This window comes from Sturnira hondurensis, unplaced genomic scaffold (genome assembly GCF_014824575.4).
Source record: "Sturnira hondurensis isolate 20B ecotype Veracruz unplaced genomic scaffold, ASM1482457v3 Scaffold0001304, whole genome shotgun sequence".
In the NCBI taxonomy this organism is placed as follows: Eukaryota; Metazoa; Chordata; class Mammalia; order Chiroptera; family Phyllostomidae; genus Sturnira; species Sturnira hondurensis.
Window position 1 is genome coordinate 3,549,028 of NW_028073935.1, and position 22,791 is coordinate 3,571,818.

The 22,791-nt window shown below is 37.4% G+C and overlaps 1 protein-coding gene across 5 annotated transcripts in view; it reads right to left on the reverse strand.

The window, feature by feature from the left end:
- The window catches only part of SAP130 (Sin3A associated protein 130), a 90,734-nt gene that overhangs the window by 46,796 nt on the left and 21,147 nt on the right, over nucleotides 1–22,791 (reverse strand). For all 5 annotated transcript variants that reach the window (XM_037070089.1, XM_037070106.1, XM_037070125.1 and 2 more), the window contains 6 exons: nucleotides 22,609–22,733; nucleotides 8,260–8,407; nucleotides 8,005–8,095; nucleotides 7,689–7,793; nucleotides 3,684–3,825; nucleotides 700–821 (listed from right to left, as the gene is read on the reverse strand). In XM_037070089.1, coding sequence (XP_036925984.1) covers nucleotides 700–821; nucleotides 3,684–3,825; nucleotides 7,689–7,793; nucleotides 8,005–8,095; nucleotides 8,260–8,407; nucleotides 22,609–22,733 — 733 coding nt within the window. The remainder of the gene's footprint in view (nucleotides 1–699; nucleotides 822–3,683; nucleotides 3,826–7,688; nucleotides 7,794–8,004; nucleotides 8,096–8,259; nucleotides 8,408–22,608; nucleotides 22,734–22,791) is intronic.

Consider the following 22,791-nt stretch of genomic DNA (forward strand, 5'->3'; position numbering starts at 1 on the left):
AAAATAAATAAAAAAATAATGCTCTATAATGCTTTAATCTAAAAAAACCCCAAAAAACAAAGAGCAGAATCTAATTTCAACTGCTTAACAGTTAAAGAGTAGTTACATTTACACAGTCCTAAAATTATTTTGACCCTTTGATGGCAACCACAAGGCTGATGTAGCCCCCAGGGAAAATTTCTGGAGTTTGACACTTCTGAGATAGATAATCTGGGTTTCTTACATTTAAAGTGAGCTGAGAGTCCCACAGGAAAATGTTACACAAACACTCTAGTTTAAGAATTGTTTTGTTTTTCTGGGTTATCAAAAATAATTCTATTTATAAGAAAGAATGTTGAATATTTAGCATAAATGGACTAATATTAAAAATACAACAGCTATCCAACAAAACAATAGAAGCTCTATAAGAGCACAGCTTTATTCATTTTAACTTGTACTATAATTTTAAGGTATAACAAAAATTGTTCACATAATTATCCTCAGGGTAGAACAAGTGATAATAATAATATTAATAAAAATAACCTTTTTACACAAAACAAAGAAATAGTGATTTAAAACCTTAAAGCCTCAGATTTTGGGCTTATCTGAATTTGAACACAGAAGATGGAGTGATTAAATCCATCCCAAGCACTCACTGATTGACTTCTATCTCTATTTTAACCAAAACGTTAAAAGTTATCTTAACAGTGGAGTTCATACCTGGATACTGTCGAATGGTGGACACAGAGCTCGTGATTGGGGTGTATGTGTGTGCAGTCAGTGGGTATGCAGAAGGCGGGTATGTTGGTAAAAAGTACTGGAACTGAACAGGAACAGACGGTCTACAGATGGAACACAAATAATAATGAGCCAAAATGATCTATTTTCTTCTTTACCTTCAAATGATCCTATCACCCAGATCCTCTTCATACTCTTAACTGCCATACCAACATTTCCCATTGTCTCAAACAATTAGATAAAAGGAAATAAATCTACAGAGTAACACTTTAAATAAATGAATACTAATAAATACTAACTATACCAATAAATGTAAAACATATATGGAATAATTAGCAAAACTGACTTTAATCGAAGGGTCTTCCCTGCTCAATTCCACTTGAAAGACTCTAAGCTCAGATTGTTTATACTTACAAATTCTATCAAACATACATAAAACAGATAATCCCAAGCTTATACAAACTGATTCAGAGACCAGAAGAAGTGACCTAAGTTATTTTTTGAGCTTAATATAGCCTTGATATCAAAACTCAATAGGGAGAGTATGAGAAAAGATTATAAACAAATTTTACTCTGACACCAAAATTTCTAAATAAAACTGAATTAAGTACTATATAAAATTAAGTATATCAGGAGCAAATATGGTTTATCACAGGTAGATAGGAATGACTCAACATCAGAATTTCTATTAATGGTTCAGATCATATTACAAATTATAAAATAATCATTTGAAACTTTAAAAAGATTTACAAAAAATTTAATAGTGTTCATACTTATTTATGATATAAAGTCTAAGAAAACAGGAAGAGAAACAAACTTTGTACCTCAAACTGCAAACACTATCTATAAAAATTTATAATGAGCCCTGGCTGGTGTGGCTCAGTGGATTGAGCACGGGCCTGCAAACCAAAGGATTGCGGTTCAATTCCTGGTCGGGGAACATGCCTGGGTTGCAGGCCAGGTCCCCAGTAAGCTGGGGAAATACCATTGATGTTTCTCTCCCTCTCTCCTTCCCTTCCCCTCTAAAGATAAATAAAATCTTTAAAAAAAAATGTATAACGAAATTTCAGAAGAATTCCCATTCAGGTCAGGAACAAGACAAAGACTCTCATTATCACAGCTATATTCCACATTATATTAGAAGCTCTATCGAACAAGAAAAACATAAATGGAAATGAAAAAATCAAAATGGAAATGAAAAAACTCTTGTCTCTCAAAAAACTGTCCTATTTGTAGATGAAATAAACATCTACATGGGAAATCTGGAAGAATTTACAAACTTTTAGAGCTATTAGTCATGTTTGGCAAAAATGATGGACACACTATATTAAAACCTATATATATCCTTATACACCATAATAATCAAACAAGATCATTTAAAAATGACCTAATCTTGAAAAGACTTCATATGCACTGTACCATGTGCTCACTGTGGGAAGAAGGGAAATGCAAATATGGAATAAGGGAGGTAATGTGGCTGAACTAGAGGTATAAGGGTGTACTAAAGAGTTTTTAAAATGTTACATACCATATTTTTCAAACTATAAGACGCACCCCTTCCCAAATTTTGGAGGAAAAGGGGTGCACCTTATAGTCCGAATGTAGTTTACCTGGCTTGCTGTGGGGTAGGGGGCAATGGCAGTGGAGCAGGTTATTAAATATTTTCCTACATTTTTTTGCTTCAAAACTTTTTCCCTATTTTCCTCCTCTAAAACCCAGGTGCATCTTATGGTCTGGTGTGTCTTATAGTCCTAAAAATATGGCACTTCTTACCTCTGCTTCCTCAAAGAGCCTAGAAGAAATGACAATCCAGTAATAATTAACACAGCTAACTGTCTATACCTCAGTTTCTAAATGATGAAAAGGAACCAGGGCTCTTTAGAGAAATGGCAGATTCCAGAAATAAGACAGACAAAATTCAGCAGGTGGCGAATTTTGTGATGGTGGGAAGTGCTAGAATGACCAGGACATGGCAAGAGTATAGGAACTAGCCAGAAGGGGCTCTCAAAGACCAATCCAGAAACAATTTGAGCATAAAAACGAGATGACATTAACAGATTTTAGTAATGAATAAAACCAAATCCATAAGCCTATACACAATAAATAAATGGGGATAAAATTTCTTTACATCAAAATGCCAACTGATAAATGTGAAAGAAATGCTAAACAGAAAAAGTCACTATGTTTGCAACTCTCCAATTGCAATCCTCAATTGATTCAGTGAAGAATCATCAACAGACAAACTACTGTGTGAAAGTTTATTGGGGAAAGTTTCTTGGGGCTATTTGTAACCTCAAAGTATTCCCACACAAATTATTTATTTACAAAAAAGATACCCCTTTACAGTTGAAAAATCTGGCAAGCGTCATCTTCATTGATTAATGCTGACATAAGTAACAGTGGGACAAAAAAATAGCATAAGCTCTCTGATGTATAAGTGAGAATTCATCACTCAAGTGGTATTCACTCAAAAAATACAACTTCAGTACCACTATAACCAAACAACCTGACAAGTCCAAATTGAAGAATATTCTACAGATCTGGTCTATCTGTATCCTTAAAAAAATGTCAAATTGTGAAAGAAAGTAGAAAGCTAAAAAAAATCATTTCAGGGATAATAGTGTTGTGGTTAAGAAAGAGAATGTCTTTGTTCTTCAGAGATGAAAATGGAGGGATGAAAATTAGGGATAAAGGGTCATAATACTGTAACTTTCATACTCTCAAAATAAACAAGTACACAAAATAAAAGAATGCATACTAAGAAAACATCAAAAAAAAGGAGAATGGCTGAGTAAATACGGACATTTTTCATAAAACTGAGACAAATAACACAATTATTTTCAGGGGGAAATTTGAAAGTAAGAATAAGTAAAATATATGCTGTATTTGTGGGACATTTTGTTTTATTGAAAATTCAAAACAATTAATGACACAATGAGGCAGTATAACTGGCAATTCCCTCCTACCTGTTGTCATTGCGAGTTTCCATGGCCACAGGATTTGGAGAAGCCCGATGCCCTGAGATGGGGATCAGGCTGCTCCTCTCTGTGGGGTAGTCAGGCTGGATCCTAGGGGAAGTGTGTGTGATCTGCTGAGGCACCACCTTAGCTACAAAAGTAAATCAATTATATTACTGCTTACATGCTTCTATTGGCAAGCCACAGCATTCTTGGCCAGCAATAATGTTAAGAATGCAAATCATAAGAAAGTCTGGATTTTTAGTTTTAATCAAAATAAAAAATGAAAGACGAGTACATAACATTAAACTAATCATTTCAGTCTAATAATCCACTAATGTATTCAACCTGTTATTTGTTAATGCAGGGTTCAACATTAATACTTTAACAAAAATGTCACCAACCACACCTCTTTCTCCTTACCTGAATTCTTTGAGCCTGTCCCTTTTTTTTAAAAATTTTTTTTATATTCAACAAAAATATAAATAAAGAAATGACAAAGACCTTAGATTCTGCTCTGTAAGTAATTGGGTCCATAACTAATTAGTAACATTAGTAACTAATGATATACTCATGATATACATGAGTATATCATTTAAATTTTGAAGTCTCATTTTCCTCATATATAAAGCCTTCTCTAGAAAAATCACTTAATTTTAATATCCTTATGATTTTATCTAACACTTTATAAAAAAATCAAAATAAACAATTTTCAAGTTTAATATAACACTCAAAATTTGCTTACCTCTACAATTTCTAATCAAATTTTGTTTGGATGGTATAGCTGAACTGGGACATACTTTATAGTTCCTATAGACCTATCTGTTAACTCTATACCTGGGAATTTGCACAGAAAAGCTGTGACTTCAGAGATACAGAGGGACCAAGTTTCCATGTGTGTAAAGACTCAAGTTAAACCAGTGGCAGGCACATAACCACTAGAAACTAGGATGATGCCACCACATTACCCAAAGCGCTATGCACGAAAAACCAAAAATAAGAAGCACAAACCCACCATGATGCCTAGCTATTTCTTTAGGGAAGAAGCTAGAGAAGTTTCTACAGGATGATGGTTGACATGCCCTATTTGACCACTGATGACAGCATCTATTAACTAACACAGAATTTTCCATTAGTAGTAGTAGGTAGGGCATTGAGTAAAAAGAAACTAAACCTTATTTTTCACTGTGCCCATAAAAAGCAACAGAAAATAATACTGGCAATAGGAATGCAACGGTCATTTGGCAGGGTAACTAACCAGTGGCTGGTAACTGTAAATAAACCCCACAATTTACCTTTACTTTTTTTCTAGTTAAAAAAGCCATATTCTCAATTATTAAAAATAAATCTTAACAAAAAATGTAATGCAGAAATCACAAGTTGGCCATAATGCTGTCTCCAAAGATAATCTCATTTTCTGCATGCTGTGACTGCTTTTTATAGTTCGAAGGCCATCATCATGTGTGGGCTAGAGCAAAAAGAAAATCAGGATGGTATTCTATTGGAAGTGAGTACCCATTAGAAGAGAAAACTATGTTCACCATTAATCAGTCTTTTTTCCCCTGATCCAATACATTCTTATTAGTAACAATGGCTGCATCCAATATTTAATCTCACCTGGAAAAAGCAAGTGTCACCTGGAAAAACCCCCTTAGGTGATTTTAATATATCTCCAATACCCAAACTTGAAGATCAGTGCTGCAGGGTTAATGTCAAGTCTCCCTTCTCAATTGAGGTACTTTTTCTACAGGGATCCTATTATGATGTAACAAAAGAGTAGGATACTATAAAAGAGGAAAACAAAACTAGAGCATAAACCTGATAGAATTTAGATGAAACTAATCACAGTAAGTGGCAGATGTTAAATCTGTTTGGACATTTTTATCAAATGATTTTCATATCTAGAATTCAGTAAATGGCTAAAATTCAAAGATAAATGAGCTGGGGAGATAGAGAATACAGTAACTTAGGACAAGTAAAAAGTTGGTGGTTCTAGGCGAAATGAATGAACAGAGTTCAGTCTCCTGGTACTTTTAGTGAGTTGACTTCCACAGTGCGATCTCTTAAGAAGATACAGTGACATTAACAAGAACTAATCTCAAAACAGTTTTTCACAGAGAGGCAAAACCACAGAGCCCCTATAGGGTACACTCCCCCCTCTTAAATGTTTTGATTTTTTTCATAGCTGTAGATTCCCTAGTGAGAGTCTAGAATGTAACAATTAAAAGAGTGGGCTTGGCTCTGATGTCATAGCACTGACAATAACTGATGACAATGCTAAGGATAGCCAGAAACTGGTCTGACATGACATCATGGAATAATCAATAAAAAAGAGCATTTCAGTAAGAGTGGTACAACAAAAATGCACTACTGCTCAAACCACACACAGATACAACAAACTTCTTTTTATGGAAGTGAAATTAACTTCCTAGGCATATGAGAGATGTTTGGTGCCAAGCTGTAGTGAGCAGTAACATGCAAAAGACAGTAGCAGTGTCCTCTCCGCTAAAAGTTTTTTGTGGGGCTGAATACCAATTTAAAGGCTAGTATAACACGGTTATCTAAAAGAGGAGTAAAAGTTTCCTGGAACCAACCATTATTGTGCAAATGGTCCTCAAAGTTCAGTAAGAGGGCTATTAAGGTGCAGTCTACCTAACAAGTAATGAAAGCAAGTAAGAAGAGACCACCCCAGGGCTGGAACATGGCAGGTAGGGAATCTGTGCCTGGTCACCAGATTCTGATAATTCAGTATGTAGTGCGTCATCGGACAAAAAGCAGTCTTACTTCTAAAAAGTACAATATATTAAAAATATGGCAGCTATCCCAGATCTTTGGGAGTGAAGAACAGTAAGATGACATGCTCATCATTACAGAACTGAGGCAAAGGTAAAAACTAAAACTCATGGCTGGTAGATTAAACAGAGCAGTCTCATAGGGTGTGGTCTCTGTCCTGGAAGCTATGAAATATCAGCTGCTATAGCAGACCTTGGTAACCTGTGGTCTGTGAGACAAATCCTTCCTGATATCTGTTTCTGTGAGCTAATAAACACTGTGACACATAAAATTACATGAAATTAAAATTTTGGTGTCCTTGAAATCTTAATGAAACATAGGCATGCCCAATTGTTTACGTATTATCCACTGGTGAGTAGTTGTGGCACAGACTTATGAAGCCTGAAAAACCTAAAACATTTACTATCTGGTCCTGTGGAAAGTTTGCCAATACCTGCTCCTGATGACTAAAGTTCGGCTACCAGAAACCTTTCAAAAATTATTTACTGACTGACTGACTTTTAGAGGGGTGGTGGAGGGAGAGAGAGAAGTACAGACAGAAAGACACTAATTTCTTGTTCCACTTATTTATGCATTCATCAGTTGCTTCTTGTATGTGTCCTGACTGAGAATCAATCCACAACCTTGGTAGTATTGGGATGATGCTCTAAACAACCAAGCTACCCATCCAGGGCCAAAGATTTTTTTAAATATTCAAAGTATACACATATTTAAAGGGGGAATAAACAAATTTTAGAAGAAGTTTTGAAGTATCTTGAGGCAGGACTCAGATGAAAACCTAGGTAATCAACTTGAGGTTTGGCTATCTTCCCACTTTTATATCACCCGAAGATTTTTCCTAAACAATCTATCTGTATACAAATTCTCTTCATTCCATTATCTTTGCTTCTTTCTTTTCCTGTTGATCTTGTGTAGCTATGTCAGTAAAGTTAATTTACTTCTTTAAAGAGGTACACATAAAAGAAGTAAAGATTGATAAATGAGGAAGTTAAAAGTATACTTAAAATAAAGTTTACTTTAAGCTCTTTAAGATTACTTTCCTCTTTTCTCCTACCTTCAATGGCAAATCTGTATGACAAATAATATTAAAAGGTAAATTCACTGTTACTCTGAAAATCAACAACAATAAAAAAATGAATATTATCCATCTATAAGAAAAGCTGGTCAGAGGGGCTGAAAAATTCCTTTTAAGCTTCTATCTGAAGGGTGTTCAATACTTACCAACTGGGATGTTTGAGGTGGTCACAGCAGTAGCATGGGATGAATGTGAGGGCATTGTCATAGTAACAATTGTACTTGTGGGAGCTTGTGTGTGTGACACAGTTCCTAAAATGGGAGGGAAAAAGAAAATTCAACAATGGCTGCTCTGGACACATTACAGGTTGTCAAAAACCTGAGAAAAGCTCTTGGGAAAAGTTAACAGAATTTTTATAGCCTATTCTTTTTCTCTGACTGAAGCTGAGAAATAAAAAATTAACCTACCACTTATGCTTCATTTTTTCCATGACAGAAAGAGCGAGAACAGTGGTTGACTTACCAGCTGTGGTTGCAGAAGAAATGGTGTTTGTTGCCAAAATAGGTGCGACTGTTGCCGCAGCCACTGGTGTGCCAGTACTGAAGATAGTTTTCTGTGGCAGAAAAACCCAGAACACAAGTATAAATAAGAACAGTTCCCACTCAATCCAGTTAAAAGCAATCACTGCCACCAACATGGTCAGGTTCTTAGCATGTTCTACATAATTCTGGTTTTAACCCACAGAAGAACCATACAGTTCTTCACCTCTGGTTATACCTGAGCCATGGTATGAAGCTGCTGTTTTGGTGTCCCTAACCCAGGGTGAGAAGGCAGTGTGATTCTTGTTGTTACATCCCGTGACTGAGCAGGACGCTGAATACTAATTGCTGCAGATGGTGGATGCTGAATAGATAATGTCGGTCGACTGAAAAGATAGAAAAGACATGATTTATAATCTGCCTCCAGACACAATGCAGGCATCAAGGCCACTTACCACCTTGTACTAGATCTGACTCATAGAGCTGTATCTTTTTCCAGAGTTCTGTGAGGTCTGCTGGTGAATCAGTGGAGTAAATGGCTCATCAAGTTTCTCTTTTGAAACTGCCAAGAGCTTAGTTTAAAAAAAGCAATTAACACGTACCATGAACCGAAAAAATTAAACCCAGGTCATTCTCAGTATACTCTATATAGTTAATCAGTGCTCTACAATAATCTCAAGTAAGTATTATTGTAATAAAGACACTTCACTCTATGATCAAAGCTCAAATCACACACCAAGGTTCTTAGTGGTAGGAGTAAAGACTACAGACAACCTTGATTAACAGCAGGATAACCCATGAACCTTAAAATACTGACTCTCTCCCACCTCACAATTTTATACCATTTATTATGAAATGATAAAAAGTTAGTTACGACTGTCTAATAACTGAAAAGGTTATCAGCACAGACAGCATGTCAAAATAACCAGCAGCAAGCTACTGAAACTCAACAAGAGAAACAACACTTGACAGTAAAACAAAATTGGCATCTCAAGCCAGGGGTGAAGACTGACTAATAGATACTGTTGGGAACATTATGTAGCTATTTGGAAAAAAGCAAAATTGGATCCATATATCACACAGTATATCAGGATAAATATGAAAATGATCAAAGAGTTAACAGAAAATTTAAAAGTACAGGGAAAAAGATAAGAAAATTCTTTTATAATCTTAGAGTAGGGAAGTGTTTTCTAAGGAATAAAGATTTATAAATCTACAAGTTATAGACTTCTGGCCAAGATGGAGGCATAGGTGGAAACACTGTACCTCCTCGCACAACCAAATTTAAAGACAACAAAGATTTAATAACAAAAGCACACCCCAAAACAGACAGAGAAGTGAACCGTATTGAAGTCTGACAACAATGAACCATTCATCCAGACCAGTATGAGAGGTGGAGTTGGCGGCTGGCAGAGAGGGGTTCCGGCAGGAAGAGGCTGTGGTTGGCAGACCGGGTGGGTGCGGGACAAAAACCCAGTAAGGCTTCCAAGGTGGCTGGCTGACCGCAGACACATTTGTGTGCAGAGAAACCAGGCAGGTTTAAAAACTGTGAGATAGACCGTGCAACCCAGGGCCCCAGCGACAGGAAATAAAGCCTAAAAGCACTGATTGAAAAAAACTTTTGGGGGTTGAGGTGCCGGGAGGGGCTTCTACCCCCACAGGAGAGTTTGTTGGGGAGACGCACCGGGTCCTAGAATGAACACAAGCCCACCGACCCAGGAACCAGCACCAGAAGAGCCCAATATGCTTGTGGGAAGCGGCAGAGGGGACTGAAACCCAAGAGAGCCCGGGAGAAACACCACGGCTCTGACCCAGCCCTCAGTCACAACCCAGCAAACTGGACTGACCCGCCCCGATGAACACCTAAGCTTTTGTCCTTCATACATAACAGGTGTGAATAGACCAAAACATTATAGCACAAGAAGAAGAAGAGCTCACACCCTGGCTGGTGTAGCTCAGTGGATTGCGTACGGGCCTGTGAAACAAAGGGTCGCTGGTTCGATGCCCAGTCAGGGCGCATGCTTGGGTTGCAGGCCGCATCCCCAGTAGGGAACACATGAGAGGCAACCAAACACTGATGTTTCTCTCCCACTCTTTCTCCTTCCCTTCCCCTCTCTCTAAAAATAAATAAATAAAATATTTAAAGAAGAAGAACAGCTCAAAGCCCCAAAGCCAATACTTCTAAGCGACCAAGAGATAGCCAGCCTATCAAATGCACAGTTTAAAACACTGGTGATCAGGATGCTCACTGAACTGGTCGATTTTAGTCGCAAATTAGATGAACAAATGAAGTCTACAATAAATGAAGCAAATTGCACAGGGAACCAATAGTGATGGAAAGGAAACTGGGATGCAAATCAATGGAATGGACCAGAAGGAAAAAAGAAACATCCAACCAGAAAAAAGAAACAAGAATTCAGAAAAATGAGTAGCGACTTAGGAACTTCCAGGACATCTTTAAACATTCCACCATCTGAATCACAGGGGTACCGGAAGGAGAAGAGGAACAGCAACAAGCAGAAAACTTATTTGAACAAATAATAAAGGAGAACTTCCTCAGTCTGGCAAAGGAAATAGACTTCCAGGAAATCCAGGAAGCTCAGAGTCCCAAAGAAGCTGGACCCAAGAAGGAACACACCAAGGCACATCATAATTACATTAGCCAAGATGAAAATGAAGGCAAGAATCCTAGAAGCAGCAAGAGATAAGGGGACAGTCACCTACAAAGGACTTCCCATCAGACTGTCACCTAATTTCTCAAAAGAGACCTTACAGACAAGAAGGGGCTGGAAAGAAGAATTCCAAGTCATGAAATCCAAAGACCTACATCCAAGATTGCTCTATCCAGCAAAGTTTTCATTTAGAATGGAAGGACAGATAAAGTGCTTCTCAGATAAGGTCAAATTCAAGGAGTTCATCATGACCAAGCCCTTATTATATGAAATGTTAAAGGGAGTTATCTAAGAAAAAGAAGATAAAAAATATTAACAGTGAAAGGACAGCAAACTTACAGTTCTTAACAAGTACACCTAAAACAAAAGCAAACTTAAGAGGACAGCTAGATCAGGAGTGGAACCATAGGAATGGAGATCACAAAGAGGGTTAACAAAAGGGGTGTGGGGGGAGGAGGAGAAGAGGGGAGAAGGTACAGAAAATAAGTAGCATAGCCAGTAGGTAGAAAATAGACAGGGAGGGCAAGAATAGTATGGGAAATGTAGAAGCTAAAGGACTTGTGACACATGGACATGAACTAAAGGGGGGGAATGTGGGGGAGGGGGTGTGCAGGGTGGAGGGTAATGAAGGGGGGAATTGGACAACTGTAATGGCATAATCTATAAAATATATTAAAAAAACTATTACTCATAGCACAAAATTATCTGGAGCAACTACTTAAGCTAACTGCTTTCTGTTAAGCTGTCTTCTTTCATAAATAATAATAGAAACATGACAGAAATATAACTAAAAAAACCCATACAAGCTATAAAAAAATCTGTAAAGCTGATTGTGTAAATAAATAAGCAAACCTCCTACATAGCAAATTATACAAAGTATAATCTTCTGAATACACTAAGAACTCCTAGAAATCAAAAATAGCAGCCCAATAAAAAATAGGCAGAAAAATACAAATGGTCCCTTGACAAAGAAAAGATACTCACTTTGAGTATCTTTGTTTAAATGCAATTTAAAACAATCTGAGATATCATCATTCACCTATCACCTTGGCAAAAATACCTTCCCCAAATTGACATCATTCTCTCCTATTCAATTTGTATGGAAATAGGCAATTTTAAACATTCTGCTGGGAGTATAAATGGTATAAACCTCAGTGAAGGCAATTAGACAGTAGATACTGTCTGATCACTGAGAATTCATCCTATAGATATTCTTGTACACATGTATAATGACCTACATAAATGTATAAGATTATTCACTGCAATATTATTTATGATAGTAAAGTACTGGAAAGAGCCCTAAATTCATTTACACAATAGATCATTATTGTTTCAACTAAAAGAACACTAAAATTATGTATTAAAATGAAAAGCTCTTGATATATGCTGTTTTATGAAAAAGAATAAAGAGGAATATAGAAATAAAACATTTTTGTGTGAAAAGCGAAAACGAAGAATTGCATCTGAATTTAGCTGTATTTAAGAAACATTGGAAGGATATGTAAAAAAGCTATTACCATTCAGACTTCTAGTCAAGATGGTGGTTTAGGTAGATATGGCTTACCTCTTTGCACAACCACACCAAAATTACAACTAAAACACAGAAAGATCATCACTCAGAAACGTCAGAAATCAGGTTGAATGGAAATCTGACAACCACAGAATTAAAGAAACCACATCCATCCAGACTGGTAGGAGGCGTGTAGACGTAGAAGGGGCTGGTCTCTCACCCACATGTGGTAGATAAAAATTTGGATATTTGGAAGGGATATCTCAGGAGTGAGGCATCCCAGCCCAACACCAGGCCCCCAGGTCCAGGGTTACCATGCTAGGGAAATAACTCCCCACAACGTCTGGCTGCAAAAACCAGTGGGGATTGAGTTGGTGGCAGAGACTGCTGGAACCCCAAGCAGTTCCTCTTAAATAATCCACACACAATCTTAGACTCACTCCTTCTGCGCTCCAGGACAGAGACAGCAGCTTGAAAGGCACCAGCGGCATACTGGGTGATTATTAAGTGTCTGGCAACTAGGCAAGCAGAGGCCATTATCCCTTTTCTAAACCCTCCCCACAGAGCTAGCAAGCTGGGACCACATCTCAGACTCCATTAACCTGGCTAACACCATTTTACCCACCTTGGAGATCCCCAGAGACACAACCCTACCCATCTTACAGGACCACCTAAGCTGCTTCTCTATATCAATGGCTGATCTTAGCTCATGCTTCACAACTCCTAGATCCTATCAAACAAGCTTGATAGGATAGTTGATAGTTGGCTTGATAGTTGGCGTCAGTGAACCTCAGACCCAGCACTAGCAGCAACTTACCTAGATTCACAGCTTGGCTTCACCTGGGAATCTCCAAGCCCAATGCAAGTAGCAGCTATCTGAGATTGCTTTATAGCTCAGAAAGGGTGGCCCCCAGCAAAATGTAGGTGGTGGCTGACCTTGGCCTGCACCACCCATGAAACCCCAAGGCCAGCGCCACCCAGGGGACAGCTACAGACCACATCAGAGTACCATCACCCTGCCCTGGCACAGATGATGCCCCCTCCAGAATGGAAGTTGATACTAATTGGTCATAGCCAATCCTGCAGCTGACAGGCCTGGATAAACCCGTCCCACTGATCTGCCAACAGCAACCAAGGCTCAACTACAAGAGCAGGCTGTCCTTAGCCCAATTAACGGCACGCCTCAAGTACACAGCTTGGGTGACAGGGAAGTATGTGCCACACTAGCAAGATACAGAGTCAAAGCACCTCTACCTAATACATACACATAAACATAGAGAGGCTTCCAAAATGAAGAAACAAAGAAACATGGCCCAGAGGAAAAAACTCATGAGTAAACAAAAAGAGGTAAACAAAATGGAGATAAGCAATCTATCAGATGCAGAGTTCAAAACACTGGTTATAAGTATGCTCAAAGAACTTAGTGAGGACCTCAACATAATAAAAAAGATCCACTCAGAAATGAAGGATACACCAATTAAAATAAAGAATAATTCACACGGAAACAACAGTAAAGTAGATGAAGCCAAGAATCAAATCAATGATTTCGAACACAGGTAAGCAAAAACAACCAATCAGAACAAGAAGAAAAAAGAATCCCCCCAAAAAGAATCCAGCAACTGATGAATGAAAGTATAAGAAGCTTCTGGGACAACATCAAGAAGCCCAACACTTGCATCATAAGGGTGCTAGAAGGAGAAGAGAAAGAGGAAATTTGGAAATCTATTTAAAAAAATAATGAAAGAAAACCTACCTAATTTAGTGAAGGAAATAAACATACAAGTCCATGAAGCACAGAGAGTCCCAAACAAGATGGTTGTAAAGAGGCCCACTCCAAGACACATCATAATTAAAATGGCAAATGTTAAAAGATAAAAATTTGAGAATCTTAAAAGCAGCAAGAGAAAAAGAAGTTAGTTACCTACAAGGGAGTTCCCATAGACTATTAGCTAATTTCTCAAAAGAAACTTTATAGGCTGAAGGAACCTGCAAGAAATATTCAGAGCCATGAAAAGAAGGGAACAAGGTTGGCCAAGACTGCTCTACCCAACAAAAATATCATTTAAAAATAGAAGGGCAGATAAAGAGCTTCCCAGATAAGGAAAAACTAAAGGAGTCATCATCAACAAACCATTATTATTTTAAATGTTAAAGGGACTTATTTAAGAAAAAGAAGACGATCAAAACTATGAACAATAAAATTGCAGAAAAATATAAATCAACAATTGAATCTAAAAAACAAACTATGCAAACAAAAAGAACAGAGACAGAATCATGGATACAGAGGGCATTTTGATGGCTGCCAGATGGGAGTGGGCTGTGGAGGAAAGAGTGAAGAGGCAACGGGATTAGAATCACAAATAGATAGTTACAGAATAGCCACAAGGATGTAAAATACAGTATAAGAAACGGAGTAGCCAAAGAACTTATACACATGACCCATGGACATGAACAATGGTGTGCTGACTGCCTGAGGAAGTGGGGATTGCTAGGCGCAGGGGACTAATGGGGAAAAAAATCAGGATGACAGTAATAGAATAATCAATAAAATATTTTTAAAAAACCCTATTTCCAGGTTGCCTTAAAAAGGGAAAGGAACATAGACATCTCATAGATGGGGGACAGAGAAGAGTGATACTCCTTACTGTATACCTTTTTATGCTTTTATATTTGGAACCATGTGAATATAAAGTAGGTATAAGAAACTGTGATCAACTGAGTTGTAAAGGTAAAAACGTGACCAAGATTTCACGTGTCCAAACTAAGCAATGGTTTTCAACAATAAAGTTCCCTTCTCAAAATCCTATAAAATCAGACCATGAGATATCAGAGAATAAAGTTTATAATGGCTGGCTTTCTCCCTGCAAAACTAAATGGCATATATCATTTGAGTTCATAGGAAAGCAGAATCCTGGACACCAATGCAACTGTGGAACTTGAAGCTCACTGAGTTAGACAGCATATTATAGCATACTGGATGCTTAATAGTTGATGACATAGGGCGCTAAGCACAGTGTCAAAAAGGCCAGGCCCTACTTGTATTTGAAATTAAAACACTAAGAGAGATGCATGTATACATAAATCAAATACTGACAAATCTTAGGATAAATAAACCTAATTATAGAAACAGTTTTAAGCAAAGAACAATGCCAGTAGTATCACCTGGAAAGGAGGAAGGAAGGAAGGAAGGAAGGAAGGAAGGAAGGAAGGAAGGAAGGAAAGAAAAGAAAGAAAGAAAGGAAAGAAAGAAAGGAAAGAAAGAAAGGAAAAGAAAGAGAAAGAGAAAGAGAAAGAGAGAGAAACAAAAGGCACGCACTCCTTAATTTGAACTTCAACACATTTATATTTTGAGAGGTACAGCTCATACAAAAACATACGCCAAAGGAGTATTTATATATGGTGGGACAAAAGTAGGTTTACAGTTGTGAGTATGCAAAACAGAAAGAATTTATTCTTGTATTATTATTTACTAATTATTGTGTTATTTCCATATGAACAACTATAAACCTACATTTGCCCTAACCTGTATTAAGTATTTACATGTTTTTGAATTTTTTTCAAAATTCAGACTATAGTTGTCTTGGATTTTCATTTACTCTAATAAAAAAAGTTATTGTCCTGACTGGTGTGGCTCAATTGGTTGAGCATTGTCGTGTAAAGCAAAAAGTCACCAGTTCAACTCCTGGTCAGAGCACATGCCTGGGTTGTAGGTTTGGTCCCTAATCCAGGCACATATGAGAGGATACTTACTGTTCAATGTTTATCTCTCACACAGATGTTTTTCTTCCTTGCTTTCTCCCTGCTTCTTCCCCCTCTCTAAAATAAGTATGTAAATAAATAAAATCTTTAAAAGATGTATTAATATATAGGGTTGGGCAAAAGTAGCTTTACAGTTGTGACTATGCAAATAATTAACACTTATTAATTACTGTATTATTTACTTCTATTATTTCCATAGTCACAATTGTAAACCTGCCCACCTCATACATATAATGCACATTATATGCCAGGTATGCTTTAAGTGCTTTTCATATAGTTTATCATTACTCCTCATAATGATCTCTGAAGTAGGTAATATTATTGCCATTTTTTAGGTGAGAAAATTGAGCCATTTACTCTTTGACCTAGCCCTACCACTTCCACAAATACACCTTCAAGGTACAACATCACAAACATAGTGGTCATCTATAGAAGATATTGTTAAGAGAAAAATGCAAGGTAAGAAACTGTATATATAAATATAACATGCCGTAACAAAGGGATAGAAAAAGGAAAATATATGTGTTTATCTATGTGTATACTTATTTTTAGGAAAAGAAATTGAGAGCACAAATAAGAGAATAATAAAATGGCAGTGTACCTAGAGTAAAAGGTAACTTGGAAAGGAAAAGGGGTACCTGTGAATCCATCTTTACATTAGCTTTGATTTTTAAGCAAAATCAATATTTTCAATGTTTAAATAATTCAAAAAGCAAATACTAAAATTAAAAACAAATTTAAACAAATAATTCTAACAACAGAATTGTAATAAACATTGACTGGAAACATAATAAAAATTAACAGGTTAATTTATTTTTTAAAAAATAATTATTTATTTATGTATCTTTAGAGGGGAAGGGAAGGAGGGAGAGAAATATCAATGTATGGTTGCCTCTCGTGCATCCCTTGCTGGGAACTGGCCTGCAACCCAGGCATGTGCCCTGACTGGGAGTTGAACCACGATCGTGTGGTTCCCAGGCCCGTGCTCAATCCACTGAGCTATACCAGCCAGGGCTAGGTTAATTTATTTTTAAAAGATTTAATTTATTTCTTTTTAGACAGAGGGAAAGAGGTAAAGAGGGGGAGAGAAACATCAATTGGCTGCTTCTTTCATGTCCCTAACCAGGGACCAGGCCTACAACCCAGGCATGTGTTCTGACTGGTAATCAAATCAGTAACCTTTCACTTTGTGAGACTATGCCCAACCCATGTCCAGTGAACTGTGCTGGTCAGGGGTTAACAGGTTACTTTAGAAAGCAAAGGACAGGAACATGGGTAATTGGTATCTGTGAGATGGAGATGAGAGTGACACTCCTCACTGTATATATTTTTCAAGTTACATTTTGGAAATGTGAATATAAATTAGGAAAAAGAAGATGATATGTCACACTTCACAGGGAAAAAAATCACTTCAAGTGACTTCTGAACACATTTTCCCTCTATTTACTGGAATCTAGCCTTAGAACAAAAAGAATGTAAAGAAATCTTTTTTCTTCCTTTTTTAAAAGATTTCATTTATTTATTTTAGAGACTTGAGTCGGGGGAGGGGGAGAGGGGGAGAGGGGGAGAGAAACATCAGTGTGTGGCTGCCTCTCACGAACCCTCAACCAGGGACCTGGTCTGAAACCCAGGCGTGTGCCCTGACTGGGATTCAAACCAGTGACCTTTTGGTTCACAGGCTGGCATTCAACCCACTGAGCCATACCAGCCAGGGCAGAATGTGAAGAAATCTTAAACTTTACTCAGTAGTCTTGCTGCTAGTAGTAATCTAGAGAAATTGAGGGGTTAAATTTATGCCAGGTGGACTTGGGACTCTGCATTCTTACTGTTAAATGTTAAACTCCTTTTTAAAAATATTCTGGGTGATAAAAACCCAAGTAGTTATATATTAATGTCTTTAGGAAACAAGGTTTTCAATGTAAGAGATAAGATACACAAATAGAAAACCTAAGAAAGGAAGAAAAAACCTGTAATGTTACCTGACTATCTTTACTATACTGACTACCTCTGTCCACAGAAACAGCCTGAAGGCTGAGACACCTCAGAAGCAACATGTTTCCTTAGTACCCAAGTCTTGGGTTCTAAGTATTATTCCTACTACATGAACTAAGAATCCCTGGAGAAATGGCTGATTAAGATTGGGGAAGTAGGAAAAGTAAAAAAAGAGCCTGATTCATTCTGTACTAAAAACAAGAAAGTACTCAAAGACTACCAGGAGTGAGCAAAAGGATCTGAGCCAATTTGATGGGGTCCTCAGCCAAATTTGGAGCAACTGTGAGAAAAAGAAAGGGATTTTTTTTTAAATATTTTATTTATTTATTTATCTTTAGAGGGGAAGGAGAGAGGGAGAGAAACAACAATGTATGGTTGCCTTTTGTGCGTCCCCTGCTGGGAGTTGGCCTGCAGGGAACTGGCCTGCAACCCAGGCATGTGCCCTGACTGGGAATCGAACCACGATCCTCTGGTTCGCAGGCCCGCGCTCAATCCACTGAGCTACACCAGCCAGGGCCAAGAAAGGGATTTTAAACAAATCAAACATCTTTAGTCCCTAGTGGAAACTCAACCCCCCTCCCCAAAAGGTCAAAAAGATGAAGTGAGGTCAGCCAGCTAGAAAGTGCTCCCAAGTATATTATCTTAATCATGATCCTATTTCTCATTAATCATTTGTTTTTAATTGACTCAAAGGGATACAGACCCACTTTAGAAGCTGGACATATACATAAAATAAGGGGTTAATTTACTACAAGTGGACTGTGACCACCTCCAGTGTTCAGCCAGGTTATTGTTTGACCTTTTTGGAGTGACAACAAGAAGTACTACAGGCAGAGACTACCTGTTTGATATTTTTTCCTTCTCCTTTTAGAGAATGGCAGCCTCCATCTTTGGCAAAACTCAACCCACACAATAGATAGACTGCCAAAGGTAGTAATAACTAAATGACACAGGAGGCAATGGAGAGAGGATTTCTGTAGCTATAATTTAAGGGGTAAAATTCAGTTAAGTATAATTCTCCAAAGTAAGGAGCATACTCTGACATAGGAGACTAAAATCATGTTATGATAGTGCCTGCTGACCGTGAAACAGGACCCAGACTGATTTCAAGACCCAAGATGCAATGCATGACTGCTTCCACGATATGAAAATACAAAATAACAATGTAAGAGTTCACTGTGAGTTATGACAACAATAGAAGACGAAATAAATGCCCAGAGATCAAAAGAGAAACAAAAGAAGATAACTCAGCTGTTTCAGGAGTGAAGGCAAAGCTAAAAGGAGAACTTGAGAAACAATGCTAAAAACTCAATAGGGACCAGAGAAAACTGTGAAAAAAAGAGTAAGCAGAAAAGGGAAAGACAATTTAAAAGGATTAAATAAGCAAGTCATGAAAAAAGAGCCAAGAAACACATAATTGGATGCCCCTGGAAATGGAATAAACACATAAATATAAAATTCAAGCAAACTTTTAATAAATATAGTTATATCTGCACATTAAAAAGGCACACCGTGTTACAGAACAAAATGTTACATACTGGTCACTACAATACACATCCAAGCAATCCTGTTGAAATTCAATGATAAAGAATCTTAGGCCAAGGGGCAAAAATATCAAGATCCTTCAAAGGGGTTTAAAAAATAAATCAGACCTCAGACTTCTGTACAACATTATCTAGCCCTAGAAGGCAGAGAAAAAAATACCTACAAAGTACTCAAAGAAAGAATACAGAAACCAAATTCTTTATCAGCCAAACTACTGCTTAAGTATAAGATATCTGGGAAATGGTTTTAAGCATGTGAAAATTGAAAATATTACTCCTGTCAGCCCCTATTAAAGAAAGTCATAGAGAACTTCGTTCCACTAAGTAATGAGGAAAAAAAAATGATTCAAAGAACTGGCAGAAAGAATTGAATCTATTTAACAGAAACTTCCACTTAAAATTTTTTTTGAATTTCCCTTCTTTTTCTATGCCTTGAGTCAATTTAAGTATCATTGGTTTATCTGGTCTTTGGGAGTTTGATAGAATTCAATAAAATATTCTGGGTTTTCCAGAAGAGGGCACTTTGAAATTTTTTTCTACTGAATATTTCTTCTACAGAAAACGGACTGTTTAAATGTTCTAACTCCAAAATTCAAAAGGAGTTAGATATCAGGAATTTATCATAGTTACATAAGTAGGAAAAATCATCTGATCATTAGGGCTTTTGTCTGTTTAATTCACTAACATATTTCTAGTGTCTAGAGCATTCACCGGCACACAAGTACATACATATTTGCTGTATGAGTGAATGCTGAAACTATTTTTGACAAAATTTAAATGTCCATTTTAGTTTTAAAACTCAGTATTATATTGGAAAAGATAGATACTCCAATAACATGGTTAAAAAAACCAATCTAACCCTACCTTTCATTGTATACACACTTATATCTTTTGAATTTCATCATACCATCTGAATCTACTAGCTTTTAAAAGATAATTTAAAGTTAAAATGACAACACAGTCTATTTTATGTTTGGAAGTTATGTCTCCTTGGATATCAGACAATATATTCAATTACCAAAATGTAAAGTATCCTCATTTTATTGAAGAGGGGACTAAGAATCAGGGAAGTTGAGAAACTTGCTTAATGCCACACAGCTAGTAAATAATAGAGCTAATGGTTAAAGGTAAGTCCTAGGTACTATTCTGCATTTAAATGTTATTTTCTTCAGCATTTCGTTCTAGGCCCTCTCTTGATGCTATTCATTTCCCCTGGAATTAGATACCTCAGAGATTTCATTGTAGGCCATCTGCCAATGACTTCCAAACCCATGATCTCTTTTAACCACCTGTTAACCACAGCCATTTGATAGTTCGAGAGAAACTCAGTATCCAAAAAAACACTACCTTCTTTCTAAAACACTCTTTCTTTCCCTTCTGTACTTTCAATGCACTTGGTCCAGTAAGGAAGAAATCAAGGCCGCATCTCAGATATCCTCCCTCTTCTACTCTGCCCTGCCTCCAACTGGTGAGCAAGTCTTGCAGAGGGTCTCTGGTTTCTGACGGCTCTATTTTCCCATACCTACTGGTCCTTGTTTTACTTAATGAATCTTTTCTTGTTTCTATTGACAAATGTTTTCTCTGGCATCCACATAACCAATGGCAGAATCAAGAAAGACCACCAGAAAACTGTGTGCTCCTGGAAAGACTCATTATCCCACTGCCTTCCCCAACCACAATTTCATAGCCTCACCTCCACTATGGCTGGGGGATCATGAAGACATATACTACCATGTCTTCATCCATAATAGTGTCACTCATAAGCATCATCGGAGACCATCCCTCAGCAATAAGACTTTATCCCTGATTTTAGAAAAAACTCTTAATTATACTATCTTCCCATTTGAAACACCCAAACCTTCTACTGTACCCACTGGATTTACAATTCATCAATCCCCTGTATCCTCAACATATTTTCTGAATATATCCTTACCTTCATGTCTTAATGAATTTTAGTTCTCCTAGGAACATTGCTTCTCCTACTGGGAGCCATTTTCTTCCTCATACATCTCTTCCCCATCTGTATTGTTTTCCTAAATTATCTCCTCCAGAATTCTTCCCTGAACTGCAGACTCATATATTAGCCTATCTCAACTTGGGTACCTGAAAGTCTGAAAAAGCTTAAAATACCCAGAATCGAAGTCTGGACTTTCTCCCACTCTTCTACACCTCAAGTTAATGCAATTCCACCTTCCTAGCTGCACAGCCCAACTCGTGATACCATAATCCTGACTCTTTTCTTTCTCCCATAGTACCGGAATGCAATTCTTCCAAAATCCCCAACTATCTTCAAAATTCTATTCAGAATACAACCATGTCTTTCCACCTCTGACAATCGTCTCTCCTGGACTTTTGCCATGCCCTTCTGAACACCTTCTGTTTCCAACTCTGCCTCTCCACAACCTATTCTACCCAGCAACCAGGATGATCAAACTAAATGTTCAGATCATTGCATGGCCCTGCTCAAACTTTACCAAGGCTCCCACTGTACCTCAGTGAAGACAAATTCCTAAGTTTGGTCCATAAAGCCTCACGTGATCTGGGGACCCTGTAAACTCCTAAAATAATCTCCTGCTCCTTTTATGTGCCAAATATTATCCTGTCTCAGGCTGTTTGCACTTACTATTCTCACTGTGGAATACTCTTATCTCAGATAACCATATGGCTCACTTAATCATGTCTTCCAATATTGGAGTGTACGTATTCTTATCAACAAAGCCCTCCCTGATCACCTTAATACAAAAAAAATGTAAGTCCCTTGGCACTGCCTACCCTGCCATTCCAAATCCCATTCATCCTATCTGATTTCCCCCCAAAATGCTTTTCATCATTTAAAAGAGTGTGTGTATGTGTATATGTGTATGTATGTATGTATATATGTGTTTTCCATATATACACACATATATATTTCCTGTATGTCACCAGACCTTGAAAATAGAAATTCTGAGGCAGAAATGTTTGTTTTATCCTCAGTATCTAGAACACCACATAGTGCACTTAAAAAAGAACTCAGTAAGTAGTTGAGTTAAATGAAGGAATAAAGGAAGGAAAGAAAAAGGAAAAGATGGGAGGATAGCAGGATGGCTTCATCATCAAACCCCCAAACATACCTAAGTGTTGAATCAGTGGCATGTGCTGCTGTTGTAGTGATGACTGGAGACTGAGCTCTAGTGGCTGAGACAGTCGCTACCACAGCAGGAGGGATGGTGTTAGAGGTGGTCACAGGTGGACGAGACTACCAAGAGAAGAGAAAAAATATTAATTTAAAGCAAAAAGCAAAATAGAGTAAGCCA